Source organism: Peromyscus californicus, unplaced genomic scaffold (genome assembly GCF_007827085.1).
Source record: "Peromyscus californicus insignis strain IS unplaced genomic scaffold, ASM782708v3 Scaffold_3__1_contigs__length_106647218, whole genome shotgun sequence".
Classification (NCBI taxonomy): domain Eukaryota; kingdom Metazoa; phylum Chordata; class Mammalia; order Rodentia; family Cricetidae; genus Peromyscus; species Peromyscus californicus.
Window position 1 is genome coordinate 1,268,993 of NW_026294551.1, and position 17,459 is coordinate 1,286,451.

Consider the following 17,459-nt stretch of genomic DNA (forward strand, 5'->3'; position numbering starts at 1 on the left):
AAGGCAGAGCCAGGTGGATTTTTGTGAGTTCGAGGCCAGGCTAGTCTTCAGACTGAGATCCAGAACAGGCACCAAAACTACACAGAGAAACCCTGTCTCGAAAAACTGTAGCAGGAATCTTAAAAGTTCTTATTAATAAAATCAAACCTGAGGCCAGTTATTGGGGTGAACACTGGAAGGTCAGAGAGACAGAACAAGCCACAGCTAACCTCACCTGGCCGGATCCTCAGCTGGTCTTGTTTCCTCAGACTGGAAGCCTCTGTGTCCTCATATCCAAATGGCTCTCAGCTGAACTGTGCTGCTAGAAACCTGAAAGCTTAACCAGCCAAATGCTTCTAGTTTCTGGTCCTCATAGCCTTATATACCTTTCTGCTTTCTACCACCACTCCCTGGGATAAAAGGCTCGCTTTCTGGGATTAAAGGCATGTGTCACCATGCCTGGCCTTTCCAGTGTGGCCTTGAACTCACAGAGATCCAGAGGGATTTCTACCTCTGGAGTGCTAGGATTAAAGGTGTGAGTGCCACCATTTTCTAGCCTCTGTATCTAGTGGCTGTTCTGTCTCTGACCCCAGATAAGTTTATTAGGGTACAAAATATTTTGGGGAACACAATACCACCACCAAAAACCAATTAAAAAAAAAAAAAGAATCATTTCTAACATCAACCTTGGGCCTCAGAGTCCACATGCACACAGATGCATGCATTTCACACGCATCTATAACCTTTACACAAATGAAATAAAACCATGTCTACACACTTGAGAAATGAAAAAACACAAAATCCAACCCTTGTTCCTTTAAATGCTGCTTCCAGTTTCTTTCTCGTCCTTGTGTACCTCACCATGGTAGGATATGTGTTATTCATGAAGTGGCACTGATTACCTTGTGAGAAAAGGCACGAGGTACAACAAAACCCACTATAAGAGTTTATTAATGGAAGGGAACAGAAGGGATATGCATAGGCCTACGGAATGACGGTGAAGGAAGAGAGGAGAGGGATAGGTGGAACCTGCGTTTATAGGTTCCCCCCACACATGCGAATATGGGCTCATGTAGCTACGCCACGCATGCACATAGATTACATGACCACACTGTGTGCAGATTACATGATCACATAGTGCACGGATTATGTAGGACATAAGGTCCTAGGATGACTAAGCATCTAGCCTGGCTACTGGTCAGCACGTGTGCGGTCCTGTTTAAACACACACACACACACACACACACACACACACACACACACACACACACGCACACACACACACACACACACACACACACGCGCGCGCGCACACACACCAAAAAAAAAAAAACAACAACAACAACAACAAAAAAACTCCAAGATGTTTAGGTTAACTTAAAATAACTCAAGTTAAATTAATTAATCAAATTATTCATTTGATTTCAAGATCATTCCTCAGTAAAAGAGCACAGAATCATTTATTACAGCCATGACTTTTAAGTTTCTGCAAATAAGTTTTTCCCTATTTTTTTTTAGGTTTTTTAAATTTTATTTTGTATTATATGTATGAGTGTTTAGGCTGTATGTATGTGTATGTACCATATGCATGCCTGGTGCCTGAAGAGGCCAAAAGAGGGTGTTAGATACACCACAATTAGAGTTATACATGGTTGTAAGCCACTGTGTGGGTCCTGGGAACTGAGTATAGGTCCTCTTTAAGAGCAGTAGATGCTCCAAACAGCTAAGCTATCTCTCTATCTTTCTAGCCCCACCCCCACCCCATTCTTTTAAAGGAGCTTTGCTGGCCTTTTCCTCAACATACTTTGATGCACTGCCCAGAGGCCTGTTTCAGTGACTGTTAGTAAAAATATGTTCCTTCTGCTGCTCTGTGCAGCTGTCTGAAGGTTAGTGTTATAGGTTAGGGTGAGGCTGGGAAGTTGTGCTGTGTGTCCCTGAGCTCTGCTAGGGGATGATGTGTCTCAATTCACACTTGACCTCTGCCCCCAAGTTCTCTAGTGTAAAAGTTGCTTTGGTTTTAAAAAGTAGTTTGCTGTTCTTGTGTTCAAGAAATCCTGTATGATGTACATGGGGAACCAACCCTTTCCTGATCCTGTTCCCAGGGAAACTGACTCCTTGCCCACTTCCTTCCACCTCTGAGTCCCAGGACCCCTGTGAGGTACCTGAGATACCTTTGGACCATGGCCTACCTTTGGGACAGTTGCAGCCCCACTCAACAACTCAGGTAACTTCTTCACCTAGGAAATCTGTGTTGACATCTTCCTAAGCATGAAGTATAGGTTCTCATCAGACAAACCAGGGAAGACGGCAGGAAAGCCTCTTGTCTCCAGTGCCCACCATGGTGCTGGCAGCGCCCAACTCTTCCTGCTCCTTTGCTTTTTATTTGTTTTGGTTTTTGGAGACAGAGTCTCATTATGTAGCCCAGGCTATCTTGAACCCTGGGCCCTCCTGCTCAGCCTCCTGGGTACAGGAATTACACAAGTGTCCTGCCATGCCTGGTTCCTGGATTTGTTTATGGTTTTAAGTAACTAACGTACATATGACTTACTATAGCTTTACCCATATGGGTATTATATTTTTACTTTGTTTGTTTATTTGTTTGTTTTTCAAGACAGGGTTTCTCTGTGTAGCATCCCTAGCTGTCCTAGAACTTGCTCTCTAGACCAAGCTGGCCTCTGCCTCCTGAGTGCTAGGATTAAAGGTGTGTGCCACCACTGCCCAAGTGGTATTATATTTTTAATCTTTACCAATATAAACTTTTAAATTTGTCTATTTAGTAAAAAATGCCTTGGGGCTAGAGAGATGAGTTGGTAGTTAGAGGTACTTGTTGCTCTTCCAGCACCTAAGTCTGTCTCCCAGTACCACCATCAGGCAGCTTTCAGCCTCCCATAACTAACTATAGCTGGGGGGGGGGGGGGGTCCTATCTTAGTGTGACAAAGCACCAGAACCAAAGCAGCTTGAGGAGGAAAGGGTTTAAATGAACTACCTAGTCATAGTCCATCATGAAGGGAAGTCAAGGCAGGAACCTAGAGGCAGAAACTGAGGCACGGTCCGTGGAGTAATTCTGCTTACTGGCTTGCTTCTCATGGTTTGCTCAGCTAGTTGTTGTTGTTGGTGTGTGTGTGTGTTTTATTTATTTGTATTTTATATGTATTGGTGTTTTGCTTGCATATTTGTCTGTACCCTATGTGGGTGCCTGGTACCTTTAGAGGTAAGAAGAGACATTAGGCCCCTAGGAACTGGAGTTACAGATGGTTGTGAGCCACCATGTGGGTGCTGGGAATTGAACCTGAGTCCTCTAGAACAGCACCCAGTGGTCTTAACTGCTGAGCCATCTCTCCACCGATTAGTTTGCTTTCTAATATAATCCAGGACCACTTGCCCAAGGATGGCACCACCCACAGTAGAATGGGCAGGACCCTCCCACATCAATTATTAATAAAGAAAATGCCCCCACAGACTAGGCTACAGGCCATTGGAAGTAGACATTTTCTCAGTTGAAGCTCCCTCTTGCCAGATGACTCTAGCATGTGTCAAAAAGCTAACCACAATTGACCCTTATCAGCTTGACACAATAATACATCAATATTAAGCCATAACTTTGTGTTCTTTCTTATTTAGTGACTGTTAGTAACTCTGTTCCTTCTGCCGCTCTGTGCAGCTTTCTGAGTTAGGGCTATGGGTTAGGATTTTAGGATTAGGCTGGGAAGTTGTGCTATGTATCCCTGAGCTCTGCTCATGTTAATATCAATAGCACAATATAGTATACATGCCAACATTCAAAAGTCTCAGTGTTTAAAAATTTAAATGCTTTAGTTGGGTGTGGTGGGGAATGCCTTTAATCCCATCACTCAGGAGGCAGAGGCAGGTGATCTCTGGGTTCTAGGCCGGCTGTTCTACAGAGTGAGTTCCAGGATAGCCAGGGTTGTTACACAGAGAAACCCTGTCTTGAAAAACAAAACAAAAAGTTTAAACACTTTTAAACAAAAATTCCTTTTAAAAACCCAAATTCTGTCAACTATAGGATTCTGTAAAATAAAAAACAAGTTACTTTTTACTCTAAGAGTGAGGATCCTGGGGCATTCACAATCAAATCAAAACAAAACCAAATTCCAACAGTGTAAATAATTTAGTGTCCAATGTCTGGGGTTCATTCACAATCTTAGGGCTCCAAAAGGCTGGGAAGTCCCACTCCCAGCTCCACCATCTACAGCACGCCTACTTTGTCCCAAAGGCTCAGTCTTTTTTTTTTTTTTTTTTTGAGAGATTTTCTATTCACTTTACATATCAACCACAGATTCCCCTGTCCTCCCTCCTCCCACCCCCCAGCCTTAATTCCCCAATGCCCCCCCTCCCGATTCCCACCTCCTCCAAGGCAAGGTCTCCCCTGGGTAGTCAGCCTAGCCTGGTAGATTCAGGTGAGGCAGGTCCAAGCCCCTCCTCCCTGCACCAAGGCTGCACAAAGTGTCTCACCATAGGCACTAGGCTCCAAAAAGCCGGCTCATGCACTAGGGACAGGTCCCGGTCCCACTGCCTGCCCCAAGCTAAACAACTGTCTCACTTATCCACAGGGCCTGGTCCAGTGCCATGGGGGCTCCTCAGCTGTTGGTTCACAGTTCATGCGTTTCCGCTAGTTTGGCTGGTTGTCTCTGTACCCAAAGGCTCAGTCTTGCTCCACTCCACACCAGCTACTATTCTTGGTGGTCATGTTACACCCAGTCCATTATGTACCACAAGGAAGGAGAGAGACAACACTTATGGGTTCCAAAGATTTTAATAAATCACCACATAAGGGGGTCATTGATCGATCAGGGCTGCAGGAAAAGGACTCAGGAGCCTCATTTCTCCTGGCAGCCCTGAGCAGGGGCAGAAGTGGGATTTATAAGCACAAAAATCACAAATATTGTTGCCAAGTTGCAGTTACATTTTTCACCAATCAGGAGTCAAAGATTAGGGGCTTTCCCTATGTGTTCCACCATTGTCAACCGACATACAATGCAAGCCTTTCAGTCCAGTCAATCAGACCGATTTGTTTCTTCTGTTGTTAGGAACAGACATATGTTTCTAGAGAACTAAAGATGCATAACGGGTCTTTCTGTGCTTTAGGGAGGAGGTGGGTCAGCCGCTGAAGAGTCCCCTAGGACTTGAGAACCTGAACTTTAGTTCACCCTACATATAAAATGGAGTCTGGAGTAAAAATGGCAGTGCTTAGGCCAAGGTGCTTTTGCCTGCTCCCTTCAGTCATCCCATAGTCCTGGCATCTCTGATATACTGGGGTCTCCACAGCAACTGGGCTGCATCTTCACCAGTGACCTTTCTTGGCCTCTCTTTAGGGACTCTGACCCTGTTTCGTGTTGTCAAGCCTCAGCTGCTCTTTATGATGGCTTCAGTCCTGAAGCTTACATTGCAACTGAGGCAGCATATTCACCAGTAGCCTCCCTGACCTCTCACAGTGTAGCTAGAGTTTTCCTACCTTGCCCACAGTCAGGACAAATCTTTGTCACCTGCCCGTCCCACAGCCGCTCAGACCCAACCAAGTAAATACAATGACTTATATTGCTTACAAACTGTATGGCCGTGACAGGCTTCTAGCTATCTAGTTCTTACATCTTAAATTAATCCATTTCCATAAATCTATACCTTGCCACGTGGCTTGTGGCTTACCAGCATCTTCACATGCTGCTTGTCATGGCGGCGGCTGGCAGTGACTCCTTCCGCCTTCCTGTTCTTTCTTTTCTCCTCTCTGTTAGTCCCGCCTATACTTCCTGCCTAGCCACTGGCCAATCAGTGTTTTATTTATTGATCAATCAGAGCAATTTGACATACAGACCATCCCACAGCGTCACAGGGTCAAGCCTCATCTATGTTCCATGACCCCTTGAATCCTGGTAGCTCTCATGCTGCCAAAACCAGTAACCGGTGGGAGATTTTTATACGTTAGCAAATTTGGCTGCCAGCTTAAGCTGCAGCCTTGGCCCGCTGAGCCCTAGCTTCTGAGTGCTAGCCCTAAGGAAACACTTCCCAGAAGATAGATTTCACCTAACTTATGATGCGGATCTCTCTCTTCCTAATACTCACTCTGTAGACCATGCTGGCCTCGAACTCAGGGATCTGCCTGCCTTTGCCTCCAGAGAACAGGGATTAAAGGCGTGTGCCACCACCGCCCGATACAGGTCTCTTCATCACAGCTGAGTTTCAGCCTTAGCTAGCCAGCACTGGTTTTCCAAATAAAACGAAGGTTTCACCTCAGAGGTGCTGATCTCTTCATAGTCACAGCTGATCCTAAAGCCCCAGCTAAAGAAAAACCAGATTCTTGGTTTAAAGTATTGCATGAATGTCCCTGACAGTCTTTGGAGGACTCTCAGGCTTCCCTCTGAAACTTCCCAGCCAAGCCTCTATCACTGCTGTCAGCACCCTTACCTTCCAGGGTCCCACAAGAGCTCCTTAAGCTCGGAGAACTCAATGGCTTTTCCAGCCCAAATCCCAGACCCCTTCCACAGTCTTCTCAAAGTAACATGGTTAGGTCTATCACAGTAATACCCACTATCCTCATACTAATTTCTATCACTTTGCTTTCTTTTTTTTTTTTTCTTTTTTTTTTTTTTTTTTTTTTGGTTTTTCGAGACAGGGTTTCTGCTTTGCGCCTTTTCCTGGAACTCACTTGGTAGCCCAGGCTGGCCTCGAACTCACAGAGATCCGCCTGGCTCTGCCTCCCGAGGGCTGGGATTAAAGGCGTGCGCCACCACCGCCCGGCTTCACTTTGCTTTCTATTACTGTGATAAAAACATGACCGAAAGCAACTTGGGGAAGAAAAGGTTTATTTGACTTTCATGTCTCAATCACAGTCTTTCATGAAAGGAAGAAATCAGGGTAGGAACCTCGAGGCAGAAACTGAAGTAGGAAGCCGGGTGATGATGGCGCACACCTTTAATCCCAGCATTTAGGGAGCAGAGGCATGTTGATTTCTGTGAGTTTGAGGCCAGCCTGGTCTACAGAGCAAGTTCCAGGACAGCCGGCCTACACAGAGAAACCCTGTCTCCAAAAACAAAAAAACAAAAAGGAGAAGAAATGAGGTAGAGGCTGTGGAGAAATGCTGGTTTTTTAGCTTGTTCCACAAGCCTTACTCAGTGTTCTTCCTTATACAACTTGCTGTCAGGGGTGGTACTATCCACAGTGGACTAGGCCCTCCTTATCAATCATTAATATATATATATAAAAAAAAAAGTGCCTCAGACATACAGGCCCATCCAATGGAGGCGTTTTCTCACTCGAGCTCCCTCTTCCCAGATGACTCCAGCTTGTGTCAAGTTGACAGAAAACTACCCAACACAGGATCCAGTGCGCTCTTTTGGCTCCTGCAGGCACCCGTACACATAGGGCATACACACCTATAGTTACAGACATATAAATAAAAATAAATCTTTAAAACTTTTTTGTAATTTTTTTTTAAGACAAAGTTTCTCTGTAGCTTTGAAGGGCCTGGAACAATTTAGACCAGGCTGGCCCCACAGGGATCTGTCTGCCTTTACCTCCCAAGTGCTGGGATTAAAGGCCTGCTCTACCACACCCAACTTTTAAAATTTCTTATAGACAGGCATATTGGTTATGGTCAAGGACTGGGGTGTAGCTCAGTTGAGAGCACTTGCTTGGTGTGTGCAGGAGGCCCCAGGTTCCATCCCTAACATTACAAGGTCAGCTCCAGCCATTCTGTTCCTTTCACCTGACAGAGACTTTCTGTCACTCAGAGAAGTGCCTTCTTCTGGTGTGGTGGCGCCCACCTTTAATCCCAGCGTTTAGGAAGCAGGAGCATTCAGATCTCTGTGAGTTTGAGGCCAGCCTGGTGAGTTCCAGGCCATTCAAGGCTACATAGTAAGACCCTGTCTCAAACAAAAAAATAAGTTCCATCCTTAAGTTTTACCCAGAACAGCTTCATGCCTTGCAAGATATCCATCCTCTGGTAGTCCAGTGTCCAGCACTGCTCACTCAGACCTTTAGCTGAGGTTGGGGGCGGGGGTTCTACCTCACTAAAAGCTGAGGTCCATGTCTCTGCCACGGGAATGTTTATACTGCTTTGTTCTTCCCACGAGTTTCAATACAACTAGCAATTTATACCATTGACTGGTGAAACAGCAAGCCTGTGCCTTGGAGCTACATGTGTACAGCAGGGGTTATTTGATTTTTGAGACAGAGTCTTGCAATCCTCCTACCTGGGCTCCTAAAGTGCTAGAATTACAGGTCACCACTCAGGACCATCTGATTATACCTTTTAATTTACTAATGATTGGCTCCTTTAAGGCTATGGGAATTTTTTTTTTAAATCTCAGTACAGATTCATTTATTTGTTGAATAACTGAAAATATATGCTCCCAGAAGGAATTTGCCTTTTCAGTTTACTTAAAATAAGTTAAAAGAAAAGAAAGCCAAGCCGGGCGGTGGTGGCACACGCCTTTAATCCCAGCACTCGGGAGGCAGAGCCAGGCGGATCTCTGTGAGTTCGAGGCCAGCCTGGTCTCCAAAGCGAGTTCCAGGAAAGGCGCAAAGCTACACAGAGAAACCCTGTCTCGAAAAACCAAAAAAAAAAAAAAAAAAAAAAAAAAAAAAGAAAAGAAAGCCATGTAGAGATGGTTTTTCCCTGGGGTGATGTAAATTCTAAGTTTATTCCCAGCCAGGTAAGAACAGCAGCTTTGGGCCAGGGAGCAACATGCCGACCATCACTGGTGAGGGCCACTGAGACTGTGAGGCATGGTAGGAGTAAGGGCAGAGCTAAAATGTGAAAAAAGAATACCAGAACATCAAGAAAAAACATCAAGGCTTAGCCTGAGCAGCTGGGTGGGGAAGAGGGGGACAAGTTGGGGGCATTCCTTCTCCATTCCCACCTGTGGCCAGCCTGAGGCCACACACAAAGAGCACAGGCCAAGGGAAAGAGCAGAGTCAGGACAGGGCAAGGCCACCCAGGAAACAGGCCTGGAGAGAACAGCCGGGGCACTTGGAGGTCAGTTGTTTGGTCAGAGAAGAAACTGAGCAGGACTGGCCAAAGAAAGGAGGGCAGGCCCAGGTGTTTCCCCAGCAGACCATGCTCCCCATGGAGGAAACTATAAAGGAAGCATTGAGCAGGAGGCTGAGCCCAGAAAGGAGGCCCAATTCAGTGTGGAGGGTGCTGCTTCCACACTACTGGAAACTGGGGCATCGTGTGGCACATGCTCCCTCCAGACCCTCCGTGGGCCACACAGGCATGCATACACTTATAAACGTGCTTCTACTCCTGACCTGTGAGAGACGATCTTGAATCACGGGGGAGTTTCCACTCTAACAGTTGGGAATTTTCAGTCACTTGCACTAGTCTTTGCCCAAACTTCTCAAATGTGTGTTGTCAGAGGAAATCTTTCCCACACCAAGTAAACCAGCCTGCAGTCCATTGCAGAGAAACATGCCTGTTATCTGACTACTTCTTCCTAGTATAGTAAATATTTTATTAAACTATTAATTTCTTCCAAACTATAAAACTACATTTGTTTATTACACCTACTGAAATAATGTAAAACTCTAGAAAAGAAACCAGGCACGGTGGTATTTATCAGCACTGCAGACTGAGGCAAGAGGATGGAGAATTTAAAGCCTGTCTTCACTATGAAGAAGCAGAAAACAAAAAACCAAAACAAACAAACAAACAAACAAAAAACAGCTAGAGAGATGGCTAAGTGGTTTAAGAGCACTGACTACTCTTCCAGAAGACTTAGGCTTGATTCCCAGCACCCGTATTAGCTCACAACCATCTGTAACTCCAGTCACAGGGGATCCCATGCCCTCTTCTGGCCTCTGTGGGTACCAGCCATGCACATGATACACAGGGGCATACATTCAGGCAAAATACCTATACTCATAAAATACATATATATATTTCCATATATATATGGAAAAAAGGACTCCCAGTCTCTTTCTTGTTGTTTTGTTTGAGACAGAGTTTCTCAATCAATCTGCCTCCTGAGTTCTGAGATTAAAGGTGTGTGCCACCACTGCCTGTTTATTTCCAGTAGTAAATGCTACCTACAGAGTAAGAAGATACTGAAAGAACACACTGAAAAGAATTACATGCTGGCCCTGGTGGTGCACGCCTTTAATCCCAGCCTCTGGAAGCAAAGGCAGGTGGATCTCTATGAGTTCGAGGCCAGCCTGGTTTACAAAATGAGTTTCAAGACAGCCAGGGCTGTTACACACAGAAACTCTGTCTCAAGAAAAAAAAAGAAAGAAAGGATTGTATATATGTAAGAATAAGACAAACAGGGCAAAAACAGGAAGAGGAAGAAAGCCAGGGGTCAGTGAGCTGATGGAGCTCATGACCACTAGCAACCGAAGAGCTCTAAATTAAGCCCAAAAGCATGTGTGTTGGGTGCGTTCACTACTGTGTCCACTAGAGGATAGCCAGAGAAGTCTGCACCCTCTCCCACCCGCTGCTCTGAGTTCTGCACAAGTCCAGCTGCTTTTTCCTTCCTCTTTTTTTTCATGATTCCTTTCATATCATGTGGTTCTCCTTGATGTCCCTACCTCCTCCCCATTGACTTCTCTGCAGAGCATGGGTGGAACCAAGCCCGAGAGGTGCTGTCTTGGGCTGGGCTTTACTTAAGCCAGGGCCATGCAGGATGCCCTGCTCTTGGGGAAGAGACTTCTACATGGATCACAGCTTCCTTCCCCAGAAGGTTGTAAGAAGCACTCAGACCAACTGGAGGGAGCTGGCTGAATTTGTTCTGTGTAGAAAAACAAACATGTCCTTCCTTTAAGGGCTGCCACCAAATGAAGAGTTGCTAGTCCCAGGATTTGGGGAACATTTCTTCCCAATCTTGTGGGAAAGCTCATATACCAATGATACCAGTTCCTGAATTTCTCTTGACTTTTCATGACAGGACCCCAGGCACACCAAGAGAAAGTGTGTTTCTGAATATACAGGAAAAAATCAACCCCATTCTGCCCAAGTGGTCAGCAAAAACAACACCCCACGAGGCCACAAGACAGGCGTGGCATCAAGGCCTGCTCAGGTACAGCCAGGTGGTGGGGTGCAGGGGTTTCTGGGGGTACATATGGGAGCTGGAGTGTAGTCATAGGGTTCTGTGGGTGCTGGGGTATAACCAGGCAGGGTGTTCACACACACTTGAGTGTGGAAATTGTGGGAACTTGAACACTCTGGGCACCTTAGGAAAGGTCACGCTGCTCTGATGTCTGCCATGGACTTGTGGGGGTGGGGAGGAGGGGGGGCGGCGGATGGAGGAACACAGAGTCAGGGCACCTAGTGTACATTCACCCCATGGTGGCCTTCACATTCTGGTAGGAATGACAGCTTTCAAGGCTCTGTCCCCACACCTGTATCCTGGACTCACTTGAGCTTCAGACACTCAGGTGAGCCTGGTAATGTCAGTCAGCACTGCTGGTGTTCTGTCCCCATCTTGAGAAGTGTCCTGGTCCCCTTATCCTGAGGGGAGCAGGAAAGGAGAGCGCTAACATTCCAAGGCTGGAGAGAGGTTGCTGTCAAAGATAACTGTCCTCTTAATTTTCACAGAAACAATACAGAGTCCCCACAGAGACTTGGAAGTCAGTTTATCAGAAAGAAAATAGGTCCCCAAAGCTACCACCACAGGCTCAAGAAGTCCCTGAGGAAAGTGACCACCATACCCACAGATCATCTTCGTTGGCCAGCAGTTCCCTCCAAGATACCTGGAGGCTGTTAGACCTGGGATCCAACCCTTCAGGCATCCCCTCACAGGATGACTCTGCTGCAGGTAGGAGAGCTGCCTGCTTGACTACTACCAACAGGAAGGGTATGGTACCAAAGGAGCGAGAATAGTGTGGCTCTAATGTTCTGAAGAGACTGGAGTTGATGTGTTGAATTCTTCTGCCCTTTCGATCTCCCAGGCCTGTGGACCTTAGCTCTTATGTGAGCTAAAGCGTTCCCTGCCATGTATCATACAGCCCTGCAGGTCAGAAATGGTGTCACACACTGTGTCACACCCCAGGCTCCTCTGGATGGAATCTACTTCTTCACAGTAGATTCTGGGAGGATGCTCTGCTTCTCTAGAAGAGCCAATAAGGGTTGCAGTGAAATTCTTAGGAAAATTTCTCTAAAGGACTTGCTTTGGGGCAACTGTTTGAGATGACACCAAGCAAGAAGGGTAGAGGAAGAAAAAAATGATTTCAAAATCTAAGTCAGACAAAACCAAAAACAAGGCCTGGCATGGTGGCGCACACCTTTAATCCCAGCACTCAGGAGGCAGAAGCAGACAGAGCTCAGTGAGTTTGAGGTCAGCCTGGTCTACATAGTGAGTTCCAGATTGCCAGGGCTACATAGAGTTTTTATGCCAGTTACCAAGCTGTTTTTATTACTACAGCTCTATAGTAGAACTTGAGGTCAGGGATGGTGATGCCTCCAGAGGTTGCTTTATTATACAGGATTCTTTTAGCTATCCTGGGTCCTTCGTTTTTCCATATGAAGTTGTGTATTGTTCTTTCCAAGTCTGTGAAGAATTGTATTGGGATTTTGATGGGGATTGCATTGAATCTGTAGATTGCTTTTGGTAAGATTGCCATTTTTACTATGTTAATCCTATCTATCCATGAGCATGGGAGATCCTTCCATTTTCTGACATCTTCTTCAATTTCTTTCTTTAGAGATTTAAAGTTCTTATCAAACAGGTCCTTCACTTGTTTAGTTAGTGTTATCCCCAGGTATTTTATATCATTTGTGGCTATTGTAAAGGGTGATGTTTCTCTGACTTCTTTCTCAGATTGTTTATCATTTGTGTATAGGAGGGCTACTGATTTTTTGAGTTGATCTTGTATCCTGCCACTTTACTGAAGGAGTTTATCAGTTGTAGGAGTTCCCTGGTAGAATTTTTGGGGTCATTTATGTATACTGTCATATCATCTGCAAATAGTGAAAGTTTGACTTCTTTCTTTCCAGTTTGTATCCCTTTGATCTCCTTTTGTTGTCTTATTGCTCTAGCTAGAACTTCGAGTACTATATTGAATAAATATGGGGAGAGTGGACAGCCCTGTCTTGTTCCTGATTTTAGTGGAATCGCTTTGAGTTTCTCTCCGTTTAATTTGATGGTGTCTGTTGGCTTGCTGTAAATTGCCTTTATTATGTTTAGGAATGTTCCTTGTATTCCTGATCTCTAGGACCTTTAGCATAAAGGGGTGTTGGATTTTGTCAAAGGCTTTTTCAGCATCTAATGAGATGATCATGTGGTTTTTTTCTTTCAGTTTGTTTATATGGTGTATTACATTGACAGATTTTCGTATGTTGAACCATCCTTGCATCCCTATGGCCAGAGCTCTTAAACAGAGAAACCCTATCTCAGAAAAAACAAACAGCCAAAACAAAAACAAACCCTGAGCTACATCCTTACTTGCCCCAGGACTCTTCACGTTTGTAAACCGATTTTACCACAACAAACAAACAAAACCATGGTCTCATGTAGCCCAAGTTGGCTCCAAACTTGCTATAAACTTTCTCACCCTCACTGCCCACGTCTGGGGCTATGGGCATACACCACCATGCCTGACAAAATATTTTTTTAGAGACAGGGTCTCTCTACATAGCCCTGGCTGTCCTTGAACTCACTATATAGACCAGGCTGGGCTCAGACTCACAGAGATCCTCCTGCCTCTGCCTCACAAATGCTGGTATTAAAGGAGTGTGCCACCACGCCCAGCCAAAATAGAATTTTTTAGTGCCTCACATTTAATCATCGTCTGGTTCAGGATAAACTGATTTCTAGTCATGTACAGCCTAAGAGCTTAAATTGACACTCCACTGAAAACAGACAATTCCAGTTATTCCAGGGTCATTTGTTCAAGGTTATCATAAATCAGCTCTTGTAGCAAAGATCTCCACATAAGAACCTAGAGACACTGGGTCTCAATGACTGTGCTATCCTTTTGAATGAGGTAGCAGTGGACAGACTGATCTGACTGATCAGCACAGGGAACTAAGAGGCAGCAGAGACTAGCCTGGTACATTCAGGGAAGAGGGTGGAAGTGCCGTCAGTAACCAAGAAGCCTACGTCACCACCAGCTGTCTCTCATGAGAAACAAGTTCATAGTTAGCCAAATACAAATATATATGATCTGACAGTCACCCATCTGTCCATCCTCAACTCTGCATCTCAGCCCTCAAAAGCAGAAGACCCATGCAGAGTCCTGACCGGCAGCAAACACAACTGGTATGTGTAAAACTTTATTTACAAAAGCAAGTGGCTAGCCAGGCGGTGGTGGCGCATGCCTTTAATCCCAGCACTCGGGAGGCAGAGGCAGGTGGATCTGTGTGAGTTCGAGGCCAGCCTGGTCTACAGAGCGAGATCCAGGAAAGGCACAAAGCTACACAGAGAAACTCTGTCTTGAAAAAACAAAAACAAACAAAGAAAAAAAAAAAAAAGCAAGTGGCAGTGTGGCATTCTGTTCCTTAAACTAGATGTACAGAACCTTAAATTATTTTATTTTTATTGTTCTTTCAACTATGTATATTACATGTGCTTAATGTTTTTGTTGTTAGTTTTATTTTACTTTGTGTGTTTTTGAGACTGTATCTGTAAGGATTATGTCCTTCATTACATCACCAGCCTGCAAGGGTGTCCCAGCCTAAAAAGCGGGCGTGCCCTCTCTGTTCTCTTTTTCTGTACTCTCTCCTTTCATATTCTCCCCTCTCCACGTGGTCTCTCTCTCTCTCTCTGTCTCCCTTTCTCTCCCAATAAAGCTCTAGAAAGGTAACCATGGCTTGTGAGTCTTCAGTCCGTCGGCCGCTTAACCAACAGTATCTTGTAGCCGAAAGAGCCAAATATAGGGGTGAAAGCCTTGGAGATCAGGAGAGCCACCAACCGCCTTACCTCACCAGCTCTGTAGCTTCCAAAATGCCCTAACTTCCTGTCTACCCAGGTTTTCATTGCCTTGCTGTTCTGCCCTTTCATTGGCTCTTAGCCCAGCTACCTCACTTCCTTGTTACTGCCTGTCTATACAGACCTCCAGGTCTCTATGGTTGGTACTGGGGTTAAAGGTGTGTGTCACCACGCTTGGCTGCTCCCTAGTGTGTCCTTGAACACACAGAGACCCTGCCTGCCTCGTGATTGGATTAAGGGTGTGTGCTACCACTGCCTGACTTTTGTGTTAATGGCTTGATATTTTCTCTGATCTCCAGGCAAACTTTATTTATTAACATACAAATAAAATATCACCACAGTATCTCACTGTATATTTCTGTCTGGCCTTCAATTTGCAGTGATCTTATTCTGCCTCCCAAGTGCTGGGATTACAGGAATTACAGCAACCACACCCTGGTTGCTTTAAAGAGTGAGGAAGTGGTTAACCCCACAGATGCATCAAGGATAAGATAGAGAAGTGATCCTTGTTTTATTTTGATTTGATTTTGTTTTTTTGAGCCATGGTCTTGCTATGTAGCCCTGGTTAGCCCAGAACCTGCCCCCATCTTCCTGCCTCTGCCCCTCGGTGCTAGGATTATAAACGTGCTGCTATGCCCCAACCCCTGAGTTTTGCCTGGTGTAGATTGTTAGGATCCTGCTCTCACTCTTCCGGGTCTAACATCTTACATCATCAGGGGCGCGGCGACTGCATCCCTGCCTTAAAAAGCTGGACACAGACCCCCACCCTCTCTTTTCCTCTCTGCTCTCTGCTCTGCCCCGCTTCCCAACCCCGCCAGGCCTCGCTTCTCCCTCCTAACCCCTCTTCTTTCTAATAAAGCTCTTTCTAACTCTGGTAGTCATGGCGGTGGCCTGTGACTCTTCTGCCAACCAACTAGCGCCATTTACCCTTTCATAGATCACTGGTGGTTTGAAGAGTGGTCTCAGTGGAGTGAGGGTCATCACTTTAGTCTCCCTGGCTGAGTGGCTTCAGCAGAGAGTAGGATGGACAACTCAGGAAGCAGCAGTCAGGAGGCCACAGTCCGGGGAGAGGTGGAACCAGGGACTACCAGAAGCCTGAGAAGCCTATGTCATGTGCAGGTGGGTGAGGTGGGGAAAAGTGATGGGAGACACACTTAGAAGCCCTGGAGGAGGTGAGGAGAGGATGTGATCCCCTGCAGTCCTGACCTTGGACAGGACAGCCAACTAATCCTAGAACAGGGCAGAGTGACTGGAATAGAGGGTAGACTTGCTGCCGACCCTGGCAGGCAAACTTTCCCCATGCTCACAGACTTTCCTCATGGCCCTAATGGGAAACAGCGGTACAGATGACCCTGAGGAAACCAGTCTGACTCTTGGACAGTAGCTGCTGGTATCTCTGCCAGGCAGAAACTCACAAAACTGAGAGGCATGTCCAGTGGCAGGTCCTCAGGATGTTAGCTGCACATGCAGCCTGGGAGCACCCTGGCTGGCAGCAGAGTGACAGCAGAAATAGCACTTGGTAACCCAAGAGTTACAAGTGGAGTGTGACCTGAGGGAGTGTGAAGGTGGCACATACCGGGCAAAATGCTTGGAGCTGCAAGTCACAGTATCCCAGTGGAAGTTCATAGAGCAGAGCTTACCGGCACAGATCTAATGCATCACTTTATCAAGAGAGCCACAGAGACTAGCATTGGCCACATCCTGTCACACAGTGCAAGTCCCTACAGCGGCGTACACTGACCAGAACACAAGCTTGCATCAACTTGCAGGACAAGTAGGAGGCCACTGCCTCTGGTTGGCCCCTTTGGGTCCTTAACAGTCCTCCTCCTCGTCCCATGCTGGCTGGGAAGGTTCCCATGAGTCACAAAGCCTGCCCCCTCCTCCTCCTGATTCATCTTCATCAGTGAGGGGAATGCTTTCCTAGAACCCGCACACCTGTTCTTCATGGGTCTCCTGACTGTCCTCACCTGTCCCAGGGAATTGCCTATACCTGTGCCCTAGGACCCAGGCCATCTTCCTAGAAGCTGCTGCTTGGGGCTCTCAGTGGGAAAGATAGGGAGAAGCTGAGCTGCCGTCCCCAGCCTGAGTGTGGGATGTGGCTGACGACTCCTAGCCCCCTTTTTGTAATAAAAGTAAAGTTCAAAACAAAACAAAAAAACAACTACAGTCCAGCAAAGATCTCTGGCTTTGTTGTGGTTCACCCTGAAGAGGATTTTTTTTTCTTCGAGACAAGGTTTCTCTGTGTAGCTTTGTGCCTGTCCTGGAACTTACTCTGTACCCCAGGCTGGCCTTGAACTCAGAGATCCACCTGCCTCTGCCTCCCAAGTGCTGGGATTAAAGGCGTGCGCCACCACGTCCTGGCCCTTTGCAGAGGATTTTGTTGAGAGGAAAAGATAGACATTATCAGTGCAATCTAGTGGTTTAATTACCCCTTAGGTTCCCATTACATCTTGGAGGCTTAGGTGAGATTTGTCACTTTGTATGATAGTACTGTAATGGCTTGTGGACCCTCTTGGTGGACACAGTGACACTTTGGGGGATGAGGTCTCTGATGAAGATGTGGCTGACCTCACCATGTTAGTGAGTGAGATAGGACCAGT

At 46.1% G+C, this 17,459-nt stretch overlaps 1 protein-coding gene across 9 annotated transcripts in view; it reads left to right on the forward strand.

The window, feature by feature from the left end:
• The window catches only part of Ccdc57 (coiled-coil domain containing 57), a 112,044-nt gene that overhangs the window by 62,263 nt on the left and 32,322 nt on the right, over positions 1-17,459 (forward strand). For 3 of the 9 annotated variants that reach the window (XM_052755915.1, XM_052755917.1, XM_052755916.1), the window contains 3 exons: positions 2,082-2,203; positions 10,879-11,010; positions 11,529-11,748. In XM_052755915.1, the coding sequence (XP_052611875.1) occupies positions 2,082-2,203; positions 10,879-11,010; positions 11,529-11,748 (474 nt within the window). Of the gene's footprint in view, positions 1-2,028; positions 2,204-2,590; positions 2,681-10,878; positions 11,011-11,528; positions 11,749-17,459 lie in introns of those variants that run through there. The other 6 variants (XR_008222148.1, XM_052755918.1, XR_008222149.1 and 3 more) reach the window with 6 other exon arrangements.